Source organism: Ostrinia nubilalis, chromosome 10 (assembly GCF_963855985.1).
Source record: "Ostrinia nubilalis chromosome 10, ilOstNubi1.1, whole genome shotgun sequence".
NCBI lineage: Eukaryota > Metazoa > Arthropoda > Insecta > Lepidoptera > Crambidae > Ostrinia > Ostrinia nubilalis.
The window spans coordinates 11,728,077-11,746,472 of record NC_087097.1 but is presented as its reverse complement, the minus strand read 5'-3'; the positions used below and the strand labels follow the sequence as shown (position 1 = coordinate 11,746,472).

Below are 18,396 nucleotides of genomic sequence, written 5' to 3'. Positions count from 1 at the left end.
TAAAAGATAGTGGTTTGAATTTTTAAGGAACTTATTGCCTACCTACTAACTCCCGGCTCAGAGAATGTAGGTAGCCAAAATCGGTCGCAAGAGCAACCAATTTTGTTGAATATTTAAGTAAAGTAACCTTCAGCATCAGTCAGGGTATCTACTATGCTCTCTGGAGTGGTAGCAATTCGTTGGCAGTAAGTAGCGTGGGTGCCTGTAGCATAGTTATAGAACAACTTACCTAAACCTATTCTATTACAGTTCTAAGAATAAATCTTAGTCGGTGTAGTTACAAACTGCAAAGTTTAAGTTTATTTGCGTGTGCTGCATCGCATCATTATACACCGGTAATTTTGTAAATCAAGTGACTTTAACGGAGATTGAACAGTCCCAGTTAAAATACTATTTACTTACTTAATTTGCAAACACAGATCATCATAATCAACATCGTCAGGCCTTTCGACCCTCTATCTAAAGTACCACAGACAAATAGAGGAGCAACCACAGATGCGTTTGTTGAAATCACAGAAAGAGAGACAGTACTGTTTTAATGTGTCATCTTTATTTGTTCGCAAGATGCCCGTTTATATTGGCGTGGAATAGTGTTGTGTACACTCTTGCACACCGTACCTAGAGTGGGTTGGTGTTTGAAGAGGCGAGATTGCTCTAGGTGGTTTGATGCTCGAGATATCACATGCTCGCAGCTGCACTAAACTTTTGCTCGTAACTGTATTTCAAAATGCATTTCTGTGACGTCTAAAGCATGTTCAAGTTAGATTAATGTTTAAAGGTTACTTATATGTTTATGTAAGGTGAATGAACTCACGATCAAAGAATAGGTTAAACCTATTATTATATGATAGACAGTTATGTAGGTACTGAAATAAAAGTGTAGCTTGAAAGAGGTACGGGAAAAGAAAGAGGCGAGGTCGAAAACCGTAGTTCTATGAGCCGAGTTAGGTGTCTCACATAGCTGAATTGGACCGTCCTAATGTGACCTCCTAAGCACTAATGTCAATAATTTTCAGACATTCTGTGTGTATGGCAACTGGAAATCGTACGCACTGAATTCAGCTCTAAAAAGAACAAAAACAACATATTGATCATGCATGTAAATCTAACTACATTATGCCTTTGCTCAATTTAGTTTAGGATCACGACATTTATTTAAAATTCTGAGAAGTTTCAAAAAATATATTAGAGTAACTCTACTCGCACGATTTTATCCTATGACGTGTATAAAGAAATATCACATCACAAAACCACGTCAGCAAAAAACAAAACACGATTTTTGGTGTACCCGCATCCTAATTCCAGAGATCACAAGCAAATTGCGTCGGTGTTCAACAGATTTCCACCCGCTTTAAAATTATTACGTAAAGAGAGCCGTAGGTATGTGAGTACAAAATGAATTATTCGAATAATACCCGCGTTTGGAACTTGAAAAGCGGATTTATTAATAGCGCCCCATCTCAGTTGTTGCGTACCGATTTTTATTTCTTTGAGATATTTTCTGTGTCTCTGAAATATATTTAAGTACGGTTTACGTAATGTAAATTCCAGTGCCTCTAGACAATGTATTTAGATTTCGGTGCGGTAGGTACTCAAATCTATATTGAGGATCGAATCGAAATCGAATGATAGAGACATTAATTATAAGGTCTAGCCCATAACTCAATCAGTGCCTGAGGCATGAAAGCGGCACGGGAGGGTGTCTTTTGTTACGTCAAATGTCAGCGAGATTTAAGATTTGTATGGTGTGTCACGTCATTTATGTCAAGATCACCCCTCCCGTGCCGCTCCCATACTTAGCCACTGACTGAATTAAGTGTAAGACCTCTAATATCTACTATCAAAGGGCTTATTAACATAAAATTAAGTATCCTGATTTATTATTATAGCATTTTTTTTTTTCAAAATAATAAATTATGAAGCATAGACAGCGTTAAAGGTAAACACTTTAAGCGCTTGTAAGATCGCTGTTTCTTGCTGCTGACGCTGACATTCTCTCTTCACTTGAAATTCTTGTCTGAGCTCCTGAGATAAGTGAGAAAATCGTTTGCTAAGCTGTAATACTTGCACTTAATATGTTGAGTTTGATCTAAGCACAGGATTTGCGCTTCAAGAGAATTATTATAGCGCTACAACTTTGTTTTAAGTTCGTAGAGTTCAAGTAGTTCAAATATAGCCTGCAGTGCACGTAGAATCACTGAAATATAGATGTTTTGGTTTCATAGTTGGTGAGTAAGTAAGAGTAAATTAGCTTGGGGTGCCTACCCTGAAATTAGTCGAATAACCAACTGTGTCATACCACAGGTCATACTGTGTATTAGAAAGAAACTTCACGTAGTTATCTATCCAAGATTTTGTCATTTGAGCTAGTTCTAGATGAACATTGAGTTTGTTCCTCTAAAAACTTGCCTAACGAAAAGCTACCTAGGCTAGGCTATATGTTTTTGACTGCATTCGAGTCTTTTTTTTCCAGTCAGTTTCTGAATAACGTTGTAGTATCTTAGGAAATTACTACTAATAAATTTAATTAGCAAGTCCCTAGTGAAATTAGTTTCAAGGTACCTCTTCCCTGATTAAATTTTATTGTCGGTCAGGCTATAAATCTTGGTTATACGAGAGGTGGGAATATCGGAATACATCGTATTTACATGGCCGGAGAAACATTTAAACGTTTTATTACATTGAGTTCGGAGTTTATGAGGTATTAAGAGTAGGTAAACAGTATAAAGAATCTTTTTTTCCCCGTTTTCCCTCAGAGTGGAATGTTAAAAGTTTGAAGTGTTTAGGTGTTTGCCTATGTAGGTAGCATCGTACGAGTAGCTTGCAAACGGATGAACTTATTTTGATCTTATTTATTCGTAACTAGCTTTCCGCCCGCGGCTTCGCCCGCGTGGAATTTTGTCTGTCACAGAAAAACTTTATCGCGCGTGTCCCTGTTTCAAAAACCGGGATAAAAACTATCCTATGTCCTTTCCCTGGACTCAAAACTATCTCTATACCAAATTTCATCAAAATCGGTTCAGTTCAGTGGTTTAAGCGTGAAAGCGAGACAGACAGACAGAGTTACTTTCGCATTTATAATATTAGTATAGAAATATAGATTAGTATTAGATTAAACGAAAGCGTCGAGAGCGTACTCAACAATGTTTCACGAAAATCTAGTTGACACAAGAAGTGCTGTCAATTTCTAGGCAGAAATCAAATACCTATTATAATTAGGACGATACAGCTAAAAGTTTTTTTCGAAAACAGTTCTTTCTTTCTAGATGAAAAAAGCCACCAACTTGTTGAAAGTAATTAAACATCAATTTGCCGTTCTGTTAACTACCTAACTAAGGAATTTCGAGTAACATCAATGAGTTGGTTTAATCTAGAGGCCAAGTTTGATGTCTCGGCGTACTGACTTCGAGGGAAGTTTGTTCGTACATTTGTCTCGGAGATCTATGCCCAGACTTCAGGAGGACAGGGGGAATGGATCCTGGAATGGGTTCTTGGAAATTATTATACCTTTGGTAGGTACAAGACTATAGAAAATTCAATGCTCCAGCATCTGGTGGTTAAGGGCGTTGGTACGATTTGCATTTTTTTTAAAGATTTAGAGATTAGAATGGCCATAAATATATTGATACCGAATATAAAAGACTGTGATTAATTAGGTATTAAAAAAGAACTTGGAAATGGTTTGTAGTTACTGTGCTTCAATTTTATTATAGTCATACCTAATTACTGGAAAATGGAGGGCAAACATCTTAGAGGACGAATCAGTTACTCAAATAAAGTTAGCTTGTTGGACACTAACGTACGATGTGCTTAACAACGGAAAGAACAAATGGTGAAAATCACTAAAGGAATGTTGATTGACAAGGCAATATCGACCCTCAATGATAAGGAGCTGCAAGGAGTAGGGGTGTGTCTTGTTTATTTGCAAACAAGTATCCAAACACGGGCTGTGCCAACATCGCTCAACATGCATAATGCCGACGTCATCCGAGCGCGGGTAATCGTGCTGAGTTGACGAAGCCATGGCCTGGAAGGAACAGACAGCACAATAATAAAAGCTACTAGCCCATAAATCTGTGGGCTTAGCCTAAGCGCAGACCATCGATTTTTCATCGTCCGATAGTTTAGTCGGGCAGTTGAGCCTAAAAAACTAAAAATCGATGGTCTGCGCCCAGGCTTAGTGTGAGTTTACATCAAACTTCTTCACTAGTACCTGCGTAAGAAAGTGACATTAAATGTATGACGGATTGTACAGCGCCCCTAGCAGAAACTTTTAAGAACTTAAATTTTCATAAATTTTTTAACGCGCTCACTAGTGACGACGTTTGATGTATAGTGCACAGACACCCGTATTCACAATATTCACCGTATTCACTCTATTCTTTATTTAAGAGGTCTCACAGTGCGCGTGGACACACAGGGTGACACACGAACCAATCACAGAGCTCTATTCAACGCTGTGCGTTCGATTTGTTGCGTCACATAAACAAGCATCGTTTGTGAATACTCTAATGGCGATTAATCAGGACTACGATGAGTCTAAACATTTCAGACATAAAATGATATTGCTAAACAGTGTAGACGCTTCCAAGAAATAACTATTCTACCTAATGGTCTATACAAAAAGCTCTAATGAGCTTGAACAACCTCATTTATTCTGTAATTACTGTAAATATTGTATGTATTGTATTGGTGAAAAATAATAATTATTATTTACCTATGTAAAAACTCAAAACAGACTACAATTGAGATTTTATAGACGGTGTAATAAATAAAGGTGCTCCCTCACCGGAAACATTCACGTGTAATGTATAGATTCGACTTGAGCATTACATTACACCACATTCTATTCGGTTTTCCTCCCTCACTGGTGTAATGCTCGAATCTGTTACATTACACGCGCTTTCCGCATTTTAATAAACATGTTTTCTGTAAACTGAACCCAGAACCTTCGGATTGAGTGACTATTGATTGCCTATTGATGTTGCTGATCTATTTTGTTTGCAATAAACAGCAATCGCGCTGAGCTGACAATGCCCACAGCTTCCATTTTGTAGCGAACTGGGAATAATCAGAAAAGAGTCTATAAATTAGATGATACAGTTTATTGTAACTTCATTAGTTCTATTGTATAAGTAAGTTGAAACAACACAATGTGATTTATTATTACGTTGCCCCCTGGGATGTGAGCCTCCGAGTCGAGGAAGTCCATGTATGTTTGGAAGTTTTTATCAATACCTAATAAATGAACGTTGGCTGGAACCTATTTCTACATTTATAGCATAAATAAAAATCTTTACGAGTGTGAAACCTTTTAATAACACATGACAAAACAATATTTACACTAGACAAACAAAATTGGACTTACACAATAGCACATAGAAAAATTTCATTGATTGAAAGAAACGATACTTGAAACCATTCTCAAAGAAGCTGAAGCTGATACAGAAAAATACTTTTAATATTAAATTTAGGTACCAATTGTTGATTTTACAAGAGAGTTTCTGTTATTTGGCAAAAGTTTCGCAATAAGAATACTTCCAGTTGTTCTGTTTACTTCATTTTCACTTAAATTCTTGCTACTTTTGGATATGTGGAATTTGTGATGTTCTTTTATACTCCTTTTGTTTCTTTTCTTTCGTATTGGTAGACCTTTATTGGCTTCATCTTCGTAATCATCCTCCGATTTTAGTTCTCTGTCACTTGATGGCGCTTTAAGCTGGTTTGGGTTGAGTCTACAAACAATAATTTAATTTTAAACTACCAATGTATAAGTAAGTACGGACGACAGTACTATATCAAGCTAAAAATTGATACGTTTTATGTAGGTAGGTGTAATAATGGTCTTCGTTCGTTCGTTCGTTTCAGCCGAAAGACGTCCACTGCTGGACAAAGGCCTCCCCAAGGATTTCCACGAAGACCGATCCTGCGCCGCTCGAATCCAGGCACCTCCCGCGACCTTCACCAGATCGTCGGTCCATCTAGTGGGAGGCTTGCCCACCCAATAAAGATCTTATTTTTCAAGAAATCAAACAGATACCTCAATTTATTTTTGTCCACGATTGTTGGTCTAAGGGTGACTAAGAGGGACTCTGATTTTTCAATGGTCGGATAACTTATAACTGTAGAATAAGTTTGGCATATTGACAGTTTTAATACCTATGGGAAATATGTCAAAATGACAAGGTTATTCTTCAGTTAAAAGATAACTGACGATTGAAAAATCAGCCCTAAAAGTAGATAAAACTCACCTAGGTACATCTATCCTCTCCCTCAGAAGTTTATTTTTAAGTTGGTCAAGAGCAGATTCTTGGACAACGATGTCTTGATTACCCAAAATATCCTGTGGTTTTACAGGAGTGCGAGTGGGTGCCGGTGGTTTTGGTTTAGTGGGCCTTTGTATCTCTGTAGACATCCTAAAAGGTTGTGGCCTCGTGATCTTGGAGGATGGCATTAACTCGTAGTCTAATAGATCCATAGTTCTTCTGTATGTATCAGGAATCTCATTTTTGGGTAGAAACCAGTTGGAAGGATTCCGTATCGTCTCATCTGGCACGGCAAATCGGGCGGGGTTGAAATGTTTGTATGCTTCGTTAATAATAGGGTATCTGTCTATAGGAAGCATTGAACTTTGAGGCACCACTGGCATTGCACGTCTGCCATCCAATTCGTAACCTTCACTGGCCAGCGTGGGTGGCTGTAATAAATAAAAACACACATGGAAATTTGCATATTGAATGTGCATTAAATTGGATAGTATAAAATATTTCTGATTTTTTTTATAGTAACGTAAACATTTAAGAACTACCAAAACAGTATGCCTCTGGATGCCTGATCCTGATCTCCTCATGTTGAAAAGGGCTTGTAAAGCTTTCATTTGTTCGAGTGAGCCCATGGGATATTTGCTCAATATCTGAAAAAAAAGGTATAAAGTTATGTACAGAATATCCCATAAAGACCACGTTGAGCTTAAGATTATCTATTACAAGTCTTTGTTAAAAATAAATCGGACGACTCTTATTTCTTTTTCGACAATGTCTATTTGACTATTACTGTTCCTAATAGGGAACGAACTCAGAACCTCCTAGTCGAGAGTGTCATACTAGCATTGCACTAGAGAGATATTAAAATCTCTGTGATAAAACATCATCTCTAAAAGGTTAAACTGTGACGAACCAAAAGGCGCATAGCTCGACTTCGAATAAAAATACCTCAGCCATCTGCGCATCAGAAGTAACCGGTTCGGGGGAAGCACTGGATATTGGGTACTTCGCAGCTGGAGGCTTGGCCGTCAGCCTCATCAGGGACCCTTCGAACTTGTGCTGGTCATCAGAAATCAGGAGAGAATCGTCCAGTCTTCGACCGGAACGTAACGGCATTTCTTCGGGGCCCTCAGGCCCCCCGGTCGCGACTAAACCAAGATGGATGCTGTTTTAATCTACTTTGACATAGAGGTCGGGTGAAATAAAAATTAATGGATGGCCTTATTTGAAGTAGGGATCTTATTTGGTGTTTATAGAGACTGGAAACATGTAAACTATTCTGAAAAAATATTTGTTTACAATTTGAATCGTTCGTTCGTTTCAGCCAAATGACGTCCACTGCTGGACAAAGGCCTCCCCCAAGGTTTAACAATGAGAATAATATTTAATTATTCTAACTAAGCAATTTTTTCGAAAGACGAGATAACTTCCTGCAAAGCAAGTAGGTAATAGCAAAATTCATCAAAAAAGATACAAAAGTATGAAAGCATAACAAGCTGGCTACATTCACTTTACATTATTCTTACAAGAAATAGGCATTACCTATTAAAATGCAATTTTGATGATAGTCAGGTATACGAGTATAGCTTGCCTTCCAATGATTAAATTATACCGATCCGTTGCTCTACTTTTCTTGCTTTTCGAAAGAGGTATAAAAGTGTAGATAATGTTGTGTTTAAAAGACAGAAGACATACGATTGCTCTCCTTCAGATGTCCTTGCACAGGCATGTGCTGCCCGCTTCGTCGCCAGTCCATGTCGTCGGCGATCTCGTCGTCGAACACACCACGTTTCAGGTACACGGACACGTTTGTCTCTGGAAAATTACATCAATATTAAAGGGAGACATCCAATTTTTTATTAGTCGAACACTTTTGTCGTGTAGTCAAAGCCTTTACGGACTTCACACACTCCAAAATAAGAACTTATATTATTTATTTACTAAAATTTCAATATCACCTAACTAAATTGGGCTCAAATACACTTAAATATTTTTTAATTTCTGTGTCCCATAGAAGTATTGAGCCAGGTCCTCTGAATCTAGAATATTATCCCCAATATGCCTTTGCACTTACGAAGATTTCCACATAATTTTAGCTAGACAGTAACGTGTTATGAAGCCTTATGAAGGTAATCACGGATTGACGTAATCTACAGAGACTATTTTCAACTCTATAGCTTAGAGAGTCGCACCTTCGGTTGCTGTGCGTGCCGCGACAAATCAATATCCATACATTTTATAGGTGTTTAAGAATGTTGGGTGTGGGTGGCCCTTTGAAGATAAGAACCTAAATGAAAGTGACTAGCGGAATGGGAACATTATCCACGTTATTAGACAATTTTGTCTAAACGTTCGTTTCTCCAGAAAATACTGCCAAATACGGTATTATTTATTTCTAAGAAAAATATAGCGCGATATTGATCTATATTAAACTTAATCAGTAATTTTATTGTCTTTTAGGCATCTTTCACGTTATAGGTACAGCTTATTACAAATTTTCGTAACCAAATTACAGCAAACAATTTTATTATACCTACTTAGTATTTTTCCAAGGCCTGCCTTATTAGCGTACCTTACCCTAACTCTACCCATTTGACCAAGTATTATTACTGCCATTGTATTCTAGACGTACCTTTCAAGTCGATGTATTCAGCCAGTGAGTAGTTGTAGCCTAAGGCTATACCGGACATGGAGGCAGTTACCAGTGCGCAGCACACAGCCGAGCTTATACAGCACGACATTGTGAAGGTCCATAATCTGAACGAAAATTGCCATTTATTTCAAGAAAAAACAAAAAACTAAAGGACGAAGCACACTTATCAACCCGGAATCTCGTATCAACTCGAGGCGGTTAATATTCTTTGTACGAAACTCCATACTCTAAGGCACGTACTTATCCGCTCTGTAACGTAAAAGCCTCACCTCGCGGCTTAAGGCGATACGGTGTTGTTCCTTTCCCGGTTGATAAGTGTGCTAGATAGTTTGATTTTTTACCTTTGGATAAGATCGATCATCCAACCACAACAGGTGAAGATGCAACACATTTTGAAGGGTTATATTGACTCCCATTAAAACGAAGAATTTATACTGAAACAAAACTTAACTATAACTGCACGCACGTGTGCGTAGCGATCCATATCTTAAGATGAAACCATAAAAACAATAATAAATGTGTTTCTAGCACAGTAAGGAAGCTGTGAAGGAAACCTTTGTGGAAATCATTGGGGGAGGGCTATGTTCAGCAGTTGACGTCCTATGACTGAAATTATGATGATGATGATGAAAGAATCAAAAAAGTCCATTTACTACAACAGAAAGTTGGGACTTACAGTTTCCTTGTTTCAGGAAGAATCGACAGAGTTATTATGTCGATTCTTTCCTGGATGTGGATATCATACTCCTAAGATGCATTACGGCAAATTTTTATCCTTTCTTTGCCGGGATTTTATGTTTCCTGTTAATATTCACATGCTAGACGATTTTAGTATTGTTTTCAATGTAACGTCAAATTTCATTCTGTCACTGTGACCATCGTCTGCCGTCAAAGAGAAAATCGTAGATGATACAATTTCTATTGACCTTAACTTTCTGGTATATTTTATTATCTTTGATATTGTCCATAGAGAAATGTTTTATGACATTGTGGAAACCGGTAAGCTCCCGGTCCGGGATTTATAGGTCGTAGGAAGTCTCGATGCCAATGTGGTTAAGTTTTCATCTATTGCGAATCTTTCGCGATAGCTACGGTCCATCCATCGTTCACTAGATAATTCATTTCGCAATTTCAGCGGGGCTACAGCAAGTGTTTCCATATTCTCCGATTTATTCATCCCCCTCGCTCAGCAACATGATGGCCAGAGCGATAAGGACAGACGTTAACTTAAGTACATGAAACTGGCCTCAGGGAGCAATGAAATTTCCGAGAAATAAAACGCAATCTCCAACTTACTCGTAATAATATGCCTACTTAAATCATTGAATATGCATTCTGCGAGCTAGACACTACTAAATGGAGATTCCATGTTGTCCAACATTCAATAATGCTATTCTGAAAACGTGTTTGAAGCTTTAACCTTTAACAGAATGTGAACATAAAACTATATGTAGCGATAGCGAACAAAGCAAAAATATAATAGTCCCAGGTGGACTAAGATAGTAAATGCATTTTATTCGTTGTCACTTTATCGCGAAGTTGTAAAATATTGTATATTTTACGGTTTTCTGATGGGAAACATAGTACCAAACAGAGTGATGGGAAAATCGTCATAATCAGGTCATTTACCCCTTTATTACAAAAAGTTAAAATCGCGTTGATCACTAGTTCTGTTCAGCGTTCATCGCACGTTTAATTTTTTTGTAATAATGTTTTTTTACTGAAGCACAACCTCTAATAAGAAGCATTTACTGGGGTGTGAACATGTGTAGATACTAAGGTTCATACGGAACCATTCAATTCCTATATTGAACTTAAGTGTGAAACATAACATCAATAACTAGACTCGACAACTTAGATAACTTAAGTTCTACATAGTAAAACAGAACAGTAAGTAATAGGTACATCTGCACTTTGCGGAGTGATTATGTAAAACGGTTCACCTTGTTACATAACTAATCTAGCTAGACAATGTCAGCGAGACAGATAAAGTAACATACGTCTACTGAGTCTCCAGTATTAGACAAAGTAACATTCGCTAACGATTTCGAATCCATTAAGTAACACACGTGAAAACCATTAGTCTGGTTTTAAATCGCGCTGACCGCTCGCTGATCGTCGGCACTGACAAATCAAAATGTATGTAATTAAAGGTAACGTTCCTGAGTGACGCTGATCGCTCGGCGCCGACGCTTCATACATTTCGGCTGTCAGCGCTGACGGTCAGCGTGCGTCAGCGTGATTCTAAAACCAGTCTTACGTAGGTCATCGTTATGTACGTCTTCTTCTTCTTCTTATTCGTTTCGCTATTGGCAGAGCGGTCGTGGTCACGTTGCGGCATTGTTCACACCGGTTGTAGAAGCGGATACAACTCTCCGCACGATATCCCACCATCTCCCTCAGGGTGGCAATAACATACGCCGTCTCCCACAGCCGATTTCACTTGGTTGATCCAACGCATAGGTGACCTGCCACGCGATCGGGTACGCGATTGGGTATCATGTACGTCTGCTCATGCAGACTCCCTTTGATTATTGATTATGAAAAAAATATAACTGGTGGCTGGTATTTATCTTACCACACAAGACACAAGGTGAAATGCCATGAGTATTTTGACTACTATGATAGCAGTAGTTCTACTGTTGTCTTTCACTGTGGTTAAAGTAAATACCCAATGATGCGTATAATCACAATATTGGAATAGTTTCGCCAAGCCAGGAGGTTCTGAACGCCTGAAACTAATTGTAAGTCGGAAGCTATAAACTAATGAGGGATGATAAATAGATCCAATATTTATTTGAGAGATCTTACCTACAGTCTATGCTACAGTTTTGCTCTAAGCACACTTCACTATCTTTAGTAAGGCGACCTTTACATGTTTTGTTACAGTAGGTACTTACGAGTATACATAGTTAGTTTTCTTGCAATAAACTAGTAACTTTATAACTACTACCGCAAAGTGCGATCTTGCTTAAAAGCTATAATTAGGGCTGTTTGACCACGTGCTACAGCAATCCTGCCGTAAAGCTGAGTCCACACTCGTGTTCGTTCATATCGAAAACCACGCCGCGCTGTAACGTTAATCGGGTGGACCAATCCAGGGCTGTGAGGAGATGAATCTTGATTAGAAGAAAAAAGTAAAGTGTTCGACTAAACCCTAAAACACAAATACATCTCTGGACTATTAGGCCAGTAGAATTAAACACAAAAATGAATTAAATCGGAAATAATTCCAACAAAAGATTTTATTGCTTTAATGGCTTCATTGGTTGCCCATTAAGACTCTCCTAGATTTTCGTTCGACGGAGTTGTGCTTAAGTGATGCGGGCCCCCGAAAGGGGCGCTTTTTGGGTTTTCTGGTTATACCGCGTAAAGGACTTACCCTATCGAAAAGTGGTCTTCCTGACGGTTGAAGGGCAATTAATCCTGCATTAAATAAATTTATCTGTTTTGGACAAACCGTTCTCGTGCAAATGTTCGGCAAAGTAGAAAATATGTGTATAATTAATGACCCTCTCCACGTCCAATGGCTCGTTACCCGCAGGCTTCCAAGTCTTGAAAAGGAGCGCCTTAATCAGTGTAACCCTATCAAGGCTTACGAGCTGGATGCGCCTATCCTTGTTCGTCCCAGCCGTTCCTTAACTGCGGTTGCTGCACCTCTTCCTGACACTCACCTGAACGACTCTGTGTTACCTACTGTGGCTGCCCCTCTTCCTTGTATCCTCCTGCACGACTACGTTGCCTAGCCATATGCCTGGTCTAAGGTTCGACGCCAAAAATCAACAACAACAAGTCCATATTAAAACGCTGAAGAGTTTTTTTGTTTGTTTGTTTGTTTGAACGCGCTAATCTCAAGAATTACTAGTTTGATTGAAATAATTATTCTGGTGTTGAATAGCTCATAAATTGAGGAAGGCTATAGGATATATACAATCACTTTACGACTAATAGAGGCGAAGCAGTAAAGAAAAATGTTGCAAGCACGGAAAATAGTATTTAAACTATTTTCACGCGTACGAAGTTGATTTTGTGGCGTCGAACTTTGGACCAGGCATATGGCTAAGCAATGCAATCGTACAGGCGGGTACAAGGAAGAGGGGCAGCCACAGTAGGCAACACAGAGTTGTTCAGGAGAATGCCAGGAAGAGGTGCAGCAACCGCAGTTAAGGAACGGCTGGGACGAACAAGGATTAGCGAATCCAACTCGTGAGCCTTGACAGGGATACGCTGGTTAAGGCGATCCTTTACAAGGCTTGGGAGCCTACGGGTGACGAGCTATTGGACGTGGAGAGGGTCATTAATTATACACATATTTTCTACTTTGCCGAACATTTGCACAAGAACGGTTTGTCCAAGACATATGAATTTAGTCTTATTTAATGCAGGATTAAATGCCCTTCAACCGCCAGGAAGACCACTTTTCGATAGGGTAAGTCCTTTAGGCGGTATAACCAGAAAACCGAAAAAGCGCCCCTTTAGGGGGCCCCCACCACTTAAGCACAACTCCGTCGAAGTCGAAAACCTAGGAGAGTCTTAATGGGCAACAAATGAAGCCATTAAAGCAATAAAATCTTTTGTAGGAATTATTTCCGATTTAAAATCTAATTCTACTGGACTATATGTAAATGTACACCTTACTTAATTATACGTAACTCATGGGACTAACCGAAGCGATCGCAAATCTAAATCACAAGTTATAGTCTTTTGGATAGAATTAACCCATTTACGTATTGGGGCCTAAAGTATACAACCGATTGCCTAAAATAGTGAAAGAAGCGGTATCACTCCATTCTTTCAAATTTCAATTAAAAAAGTGGTTGATCGAGCAGGCGTTCTATAAAATTGACGAACTGTTTGGAATTTAATTATTATTGACACTGTTACCCACTATTTATTTTGATATTTAATTGACATTAATTCTATAATTTGTATTATTAATTTATTTGGACATGATGTGTATTTCTTTCTTATTAATACTGCAATTGTTTATTATTAATAAGAAAATATATTGAAAATTTGACATGTAATGAACATTATGAATAAATTTCTTATTCTTAGTTATTGAATACATATTAATTAAAATTGTTTAAGACTATTAACATCTTGCAAAAGTCATAACAAAGGTCTTTCCGTTTTATTCTAAGCCATTTTCACACAGAAAATTGAGTCCCGTAACACTCGTACTACATATTCCACACCGTGTCTCCGTATAAAATTAAATTCATTATAAATGTGACACTGGCAACCCTATTACCGGAAATCCCCCATCTCCACTTGTTGCAACTTAGCAACCGGAAGTGAGAGGGCGCTGGCGCGCGCCATCGCGGAAACAACGCGACGTCACTTCCTCCATGTGTGCTTTTCATTACAACGCTGAAATAAACTTTTATCGCAATTTTATACTTCAGCGGGAAAGTGCTCGTAACACTTTTTTGGCACTATTTGCATAATGGCCGCGGTTGTGTGTTTTGTAACGGAATACCTGCGTGTATGCACAATTAACGTCTAATTGAATTATAATGGGTTTGAATGTAGCCTGTGATAAGGAATACAAACTGCTGATACTCATTCATGTCGGTTTTGTCACTAGTAAGAATTTAGAAGATTTGAGAATTTATTCTGCAGTATATTATAGGTATTACATCTTAAGGACTGAGGACTGAGTTATTATGTTGTGTGAAACAAAAGAGCTATAATTAAAACCAAACATACCCCCTTTATTTACTTACCTGAGGTACAAACTTTCGCCCGCGTTCATAAGCAGAATACAGCACTAATATAATGTGCTCCAAGTTTGTGCTCCACACAATAAATTAAGGCAGCGAAACCACATTTGCTCATAAAACCCGTTTTATTTTTACTCACGGTTGTTTTGTAATTATTATACAACATCTTCTTGTGGCTTTCTTGTGAATTAAATGTTAATTAATACCAAGTTTGTGTATTAATGTTATTTTTGTGAGATTAATAAAGATCTTAAACCACAGACACGAAGACATTTTTATGTTTTCAAATTATTTTTAGATACACATACATTTCACAAATCCAAAAAGCATGAAGGAAAAAGCTTTCTTGATTTTCCCTGATATGATAACATATGCATGGCGATACGTTTCTATACAAATTGACAGGCTGTCGATACCTCGTGCCGTTTTCAAAGGTAGGTACTTATGTACGCCATAGTCATGCCTTAGCCACGGTAATACCGTGCCATAGCTTACGTCTATTATCGCACTTTTTTCAAAGAACTTACCGTATGCGGTACAATTAATTTGCCAGGCGTAAATCTAACTTATTGAATAAAGTTTTGAGTGAGATTTCGCTGTGGGTTTCGCAAATACAGCCTGTATGTTTTAAGAACGCTTATTATGTTTTTATTTTCTGGTGAGTGCCTGGTATCTATGACTATAATATGGTGTGGGTCGCGGAAATCACCTTAATGCGGGCGGAGCAGGATCGATCGCTATGGAAATCCTCAGGGGAGGCCTTTGTCCAGCTGTGAACATCATTTGGCTGAAACGAACGAAAGTCTTTTTTCTAAAGCGCCTTCTTAGGTACACCTAACTAAGCCTACTTAAATATACATACGCCTTTTCTAACCCCGACATAGGCTGGCGTGGCATTAGGCTATTTGAGTAATGTACAAGAGCGTTGCATATTTCATACGTCGGCCTTACCAGCAGTCAAAGGTTTCTATTTCTGTTTGCGTAACCTTAGCTCGCTAATGAAATGGTTCTGTTGAATGTGTTAAAGGTGTCGGTTTGTTAGAAAGGGAAAAGAATAACAAGGCTTTTAAGCCAAACGGTATTTGTAATGATCTTATACCACGCATGTCGCACTGAAACTTTAATTCAGAGAGTGTTACTGAGCTATAAAGGCGTTACAATAATTTAAGTGGGGCCTAGAGTTCTTTAAGTACGATTTTTTTGTTTCAGGAAAAAACTTTTAAACAAAGACAAACGTAAACTTTCTTTGAGTATTTAAATCGTCGATATTAAGTTCAAGCGAATAAAACCCACCCAATCCTAGTAAATAGTAGTAGGTATTTTCAGTTATTCAAAGTGAGCAAACTGTCGGATTATACACTCAAACAATAAAATAAGCATGCACTTTCTATTTGCGGCGAGTCCACAGAGCTGGGGGTGCCCAAGCTAAAAATATTTCTAATTTTCAGACGCAGAATTTCCACTTCAAAATGTTTTGGTCGAGGGCGCGTTCTTTGCATAATTTCGGAAGTTAATGAAATGACTACATGACAACACAAAGACGGGAATTTAAATTAGTTAAAATAAGCCAATTTGTCCGTTGAAGACATGAATTATTTATCTACTGTCAGTCTATTAGTGTAATTAAATAGTGAGCAGAAATGAATCAAAAGGCTAATTATCTTGAAAAGGAAAATCGCCAACAAAAATTCATTACACAGCAGTATTTTCATACGCAAACAGAATTAATGGTAGATAGGTAAAAGTGTAGTGTTGCACCTAACTACCATAAATTTTTAATACCTTTTCCTGTTAACCCCATTAATACCAATGCTTGTGCTACGAGCGACATTTTAACTTATCACGTGAAAATTGATTTTACTTTCTCATGAATCTGTGCTACATTAACTTACGGGACTGTTTCCACCTCTTGTTCCCACCGCTGCAACTCCTGTGTAGCCAGAATCTACAGCTTGACCGCCAATAAAAACCCAACCAGTGAAGGTCAAGTTTGTCCCGGGGGAAAGTTAAACTGTCATTGGACCCGCAATGAAATTAATCAGAAGAACATAGGAGGACTTCGAAGTTAAGGTTCTAATTCCCTTAACATTATACCTAACCAGTTTCGCACGATTTTCCTTTGCCCCTTTCAAAAATATTTTTTTTTAGTAGGCGTTTCGGTTACTTTGGTTCTCCTGCGGATCTCCTCATTTCTGATTCGATCACGCAGGGAAACTCCGAGCATAGCCCGCTCCATCGCCCTTTGGGTGACCTTGAGCCTTCTTATGAGGCCCATAGTAAGCGACCACGCAGCGCAGGACCGTTCATTGTGGAAAACCTTGGGGGAGGCCTTTGTCCAGCAGTGGACGTCATTTGGCTGAAAAAAGAAAAAGAAAAGAAAAGGCGTTTCGCCCGGATGTATTAAAATTATTTTTTGAACTATTAGTAGGTATGCGATTACTAGTTCTCAAAGGGGTCGATTCGCACCCGTTTTAAATACTTTTGATAAATCCGGGCGAAACGCCTACTAAAAAAAATTTTTTTTTTAAAGGGGACGTTTCGCACATTCTTGCGAAGGAAAATCGTGCGAAAGTACTACTAACCCTAACTTGGTATACTAGTAAAATATGCTGTCTTTCTAGGATTGTTTACCTATAATAATAATTATAATCAACATCTTCAATGCCTGCTCGCTCATACATTACCGAGCGGCAGCTTGTTAGCCAAACGTCCGCACGTCAGTATGCGGCTCGCCATACAATGACTCACGATGATGGATGCAGCATTGATGTCAGTTGCAGTAATCTGCACAGACATCAATAGATTATCATTAGTCGGGAAATTAGATATTGATTGATGATTAGACTGCCAGCGTTTAGTTTCGGGAACACGTTTAGTTTGGATTAAACTCTCTGTTTAGATTTTCAATTTGGGATTTAGAACAGATCAGCTTCATTTGAAGACATGATTGCCTTGCATTAGATAAAAACGTAGTTTACACAACATAAACACAATCTAAATGCACTCATTATTTCTGGACAGCAGTCCTATTCTTGATAAATCTCTATCTACAAATGATTTTTTCATTCAAATTCCCTACAGTCGTAGTAGTTTCTCAAACTCTAAACTCTCTTTAATGTTAGTCCCTAAATAGAACATTTAAATTGAAATTACATTGAACTAACTAACCTAAATTAGGTGGGATATCTATCCACTGAAAAGGTAATAATGATTAACAAAATGTTCCTTCTCCTTGCAGCCAGCGTCAGCGTCATCAGTCCTCCTGGTCCACCTGGGCGCAGTCGGCGCGCTCGCGAGCGGTGCTGCCCTCTGCGGCGGCGGCAGCGGCGCGTGCGCGTGCGGCGCGCTACTGCACGCGCTACACCCGCTGCAGCTGTGGACCGTATGTGGACTGCACGCCGACCGCGCCGCTGCCATCGCTGCGCCGCTGCATTATGCTGCTATTGTCTCTGCCAAGAAGGTGGGTCAATAAAAACTGTTTCTTAAAGTAATACTGCTAGTACTATCAGTTGTTTTGGTTCACCTGGAAGGGGTGTGCGTGCGGCGCGCTTTTGCACGCGCTACACCCGCTGCAGTTGTGGACCGTATGCGGGTTGCATGCTGACCGCGCCGCTGCTATCGCTGCGCCGCTGCATTATGCTGCCATTGTCTCTGCCAAGAAGGTGGGTCCCCTAGAAATCTTACCAGCGTCATCAGTCCAAGAGCGGCGCGCTACTGCACGAGCTACACCCACTGTGGCTGTAGACTGTGTGCA

General features: G+C 38.8%; 1 protein-coding gene and 1 long non-coding RNA gene across 2 annotated transcripts in view; one reads left to right on the top strand and one right to left on the bottom strand.

Annotated features, from left to right (window-relative positions):
- LOC135075258 (uncharacterized) overlaps positions 1-17,952 on the top strand; it is a 128,789-nt gene extending 110,837 nt beyond the window's left edge. The window contains exon 3 of the long non-coding RNA XR_010257989.1: positions 17,881-17,952. This is a non-coding gene — a long non-coding RNA (uncharacterized LOC135075258). The remainder of the gene's footprint in view (positions 1-17,880) is intronic.
- Positions 5,313-9,767, bottom strand: LOC135075592 (uncharacterized). Its single transcript, XM_063970011.1, has 8 exons — positions 9,593-9,767; positions 9,258-9,350; positions 8,896-9,020; positions 7,959-8,078; positions 7,212-7,411; positions 6,809-6,913; positions 6,252-6,697; positions 5,313-5,735 (listed from the first exon to the last, which is right to left on the bottom strand). Exons 2-8 carry the CDS (start codon positions 9,305-9,307, stop codon positions 5,471-5,473), a joined length of 1,311 nt encoding a protein of 436 aa, XP_063826081.1. The 5' UTR covers positions 9,308-9,350; positions 9,593-9,767; the 3' UTR covers positions 5,313-5,470.
- Positions 17,953-18,396: the final 444 nt, after the last annotated feature.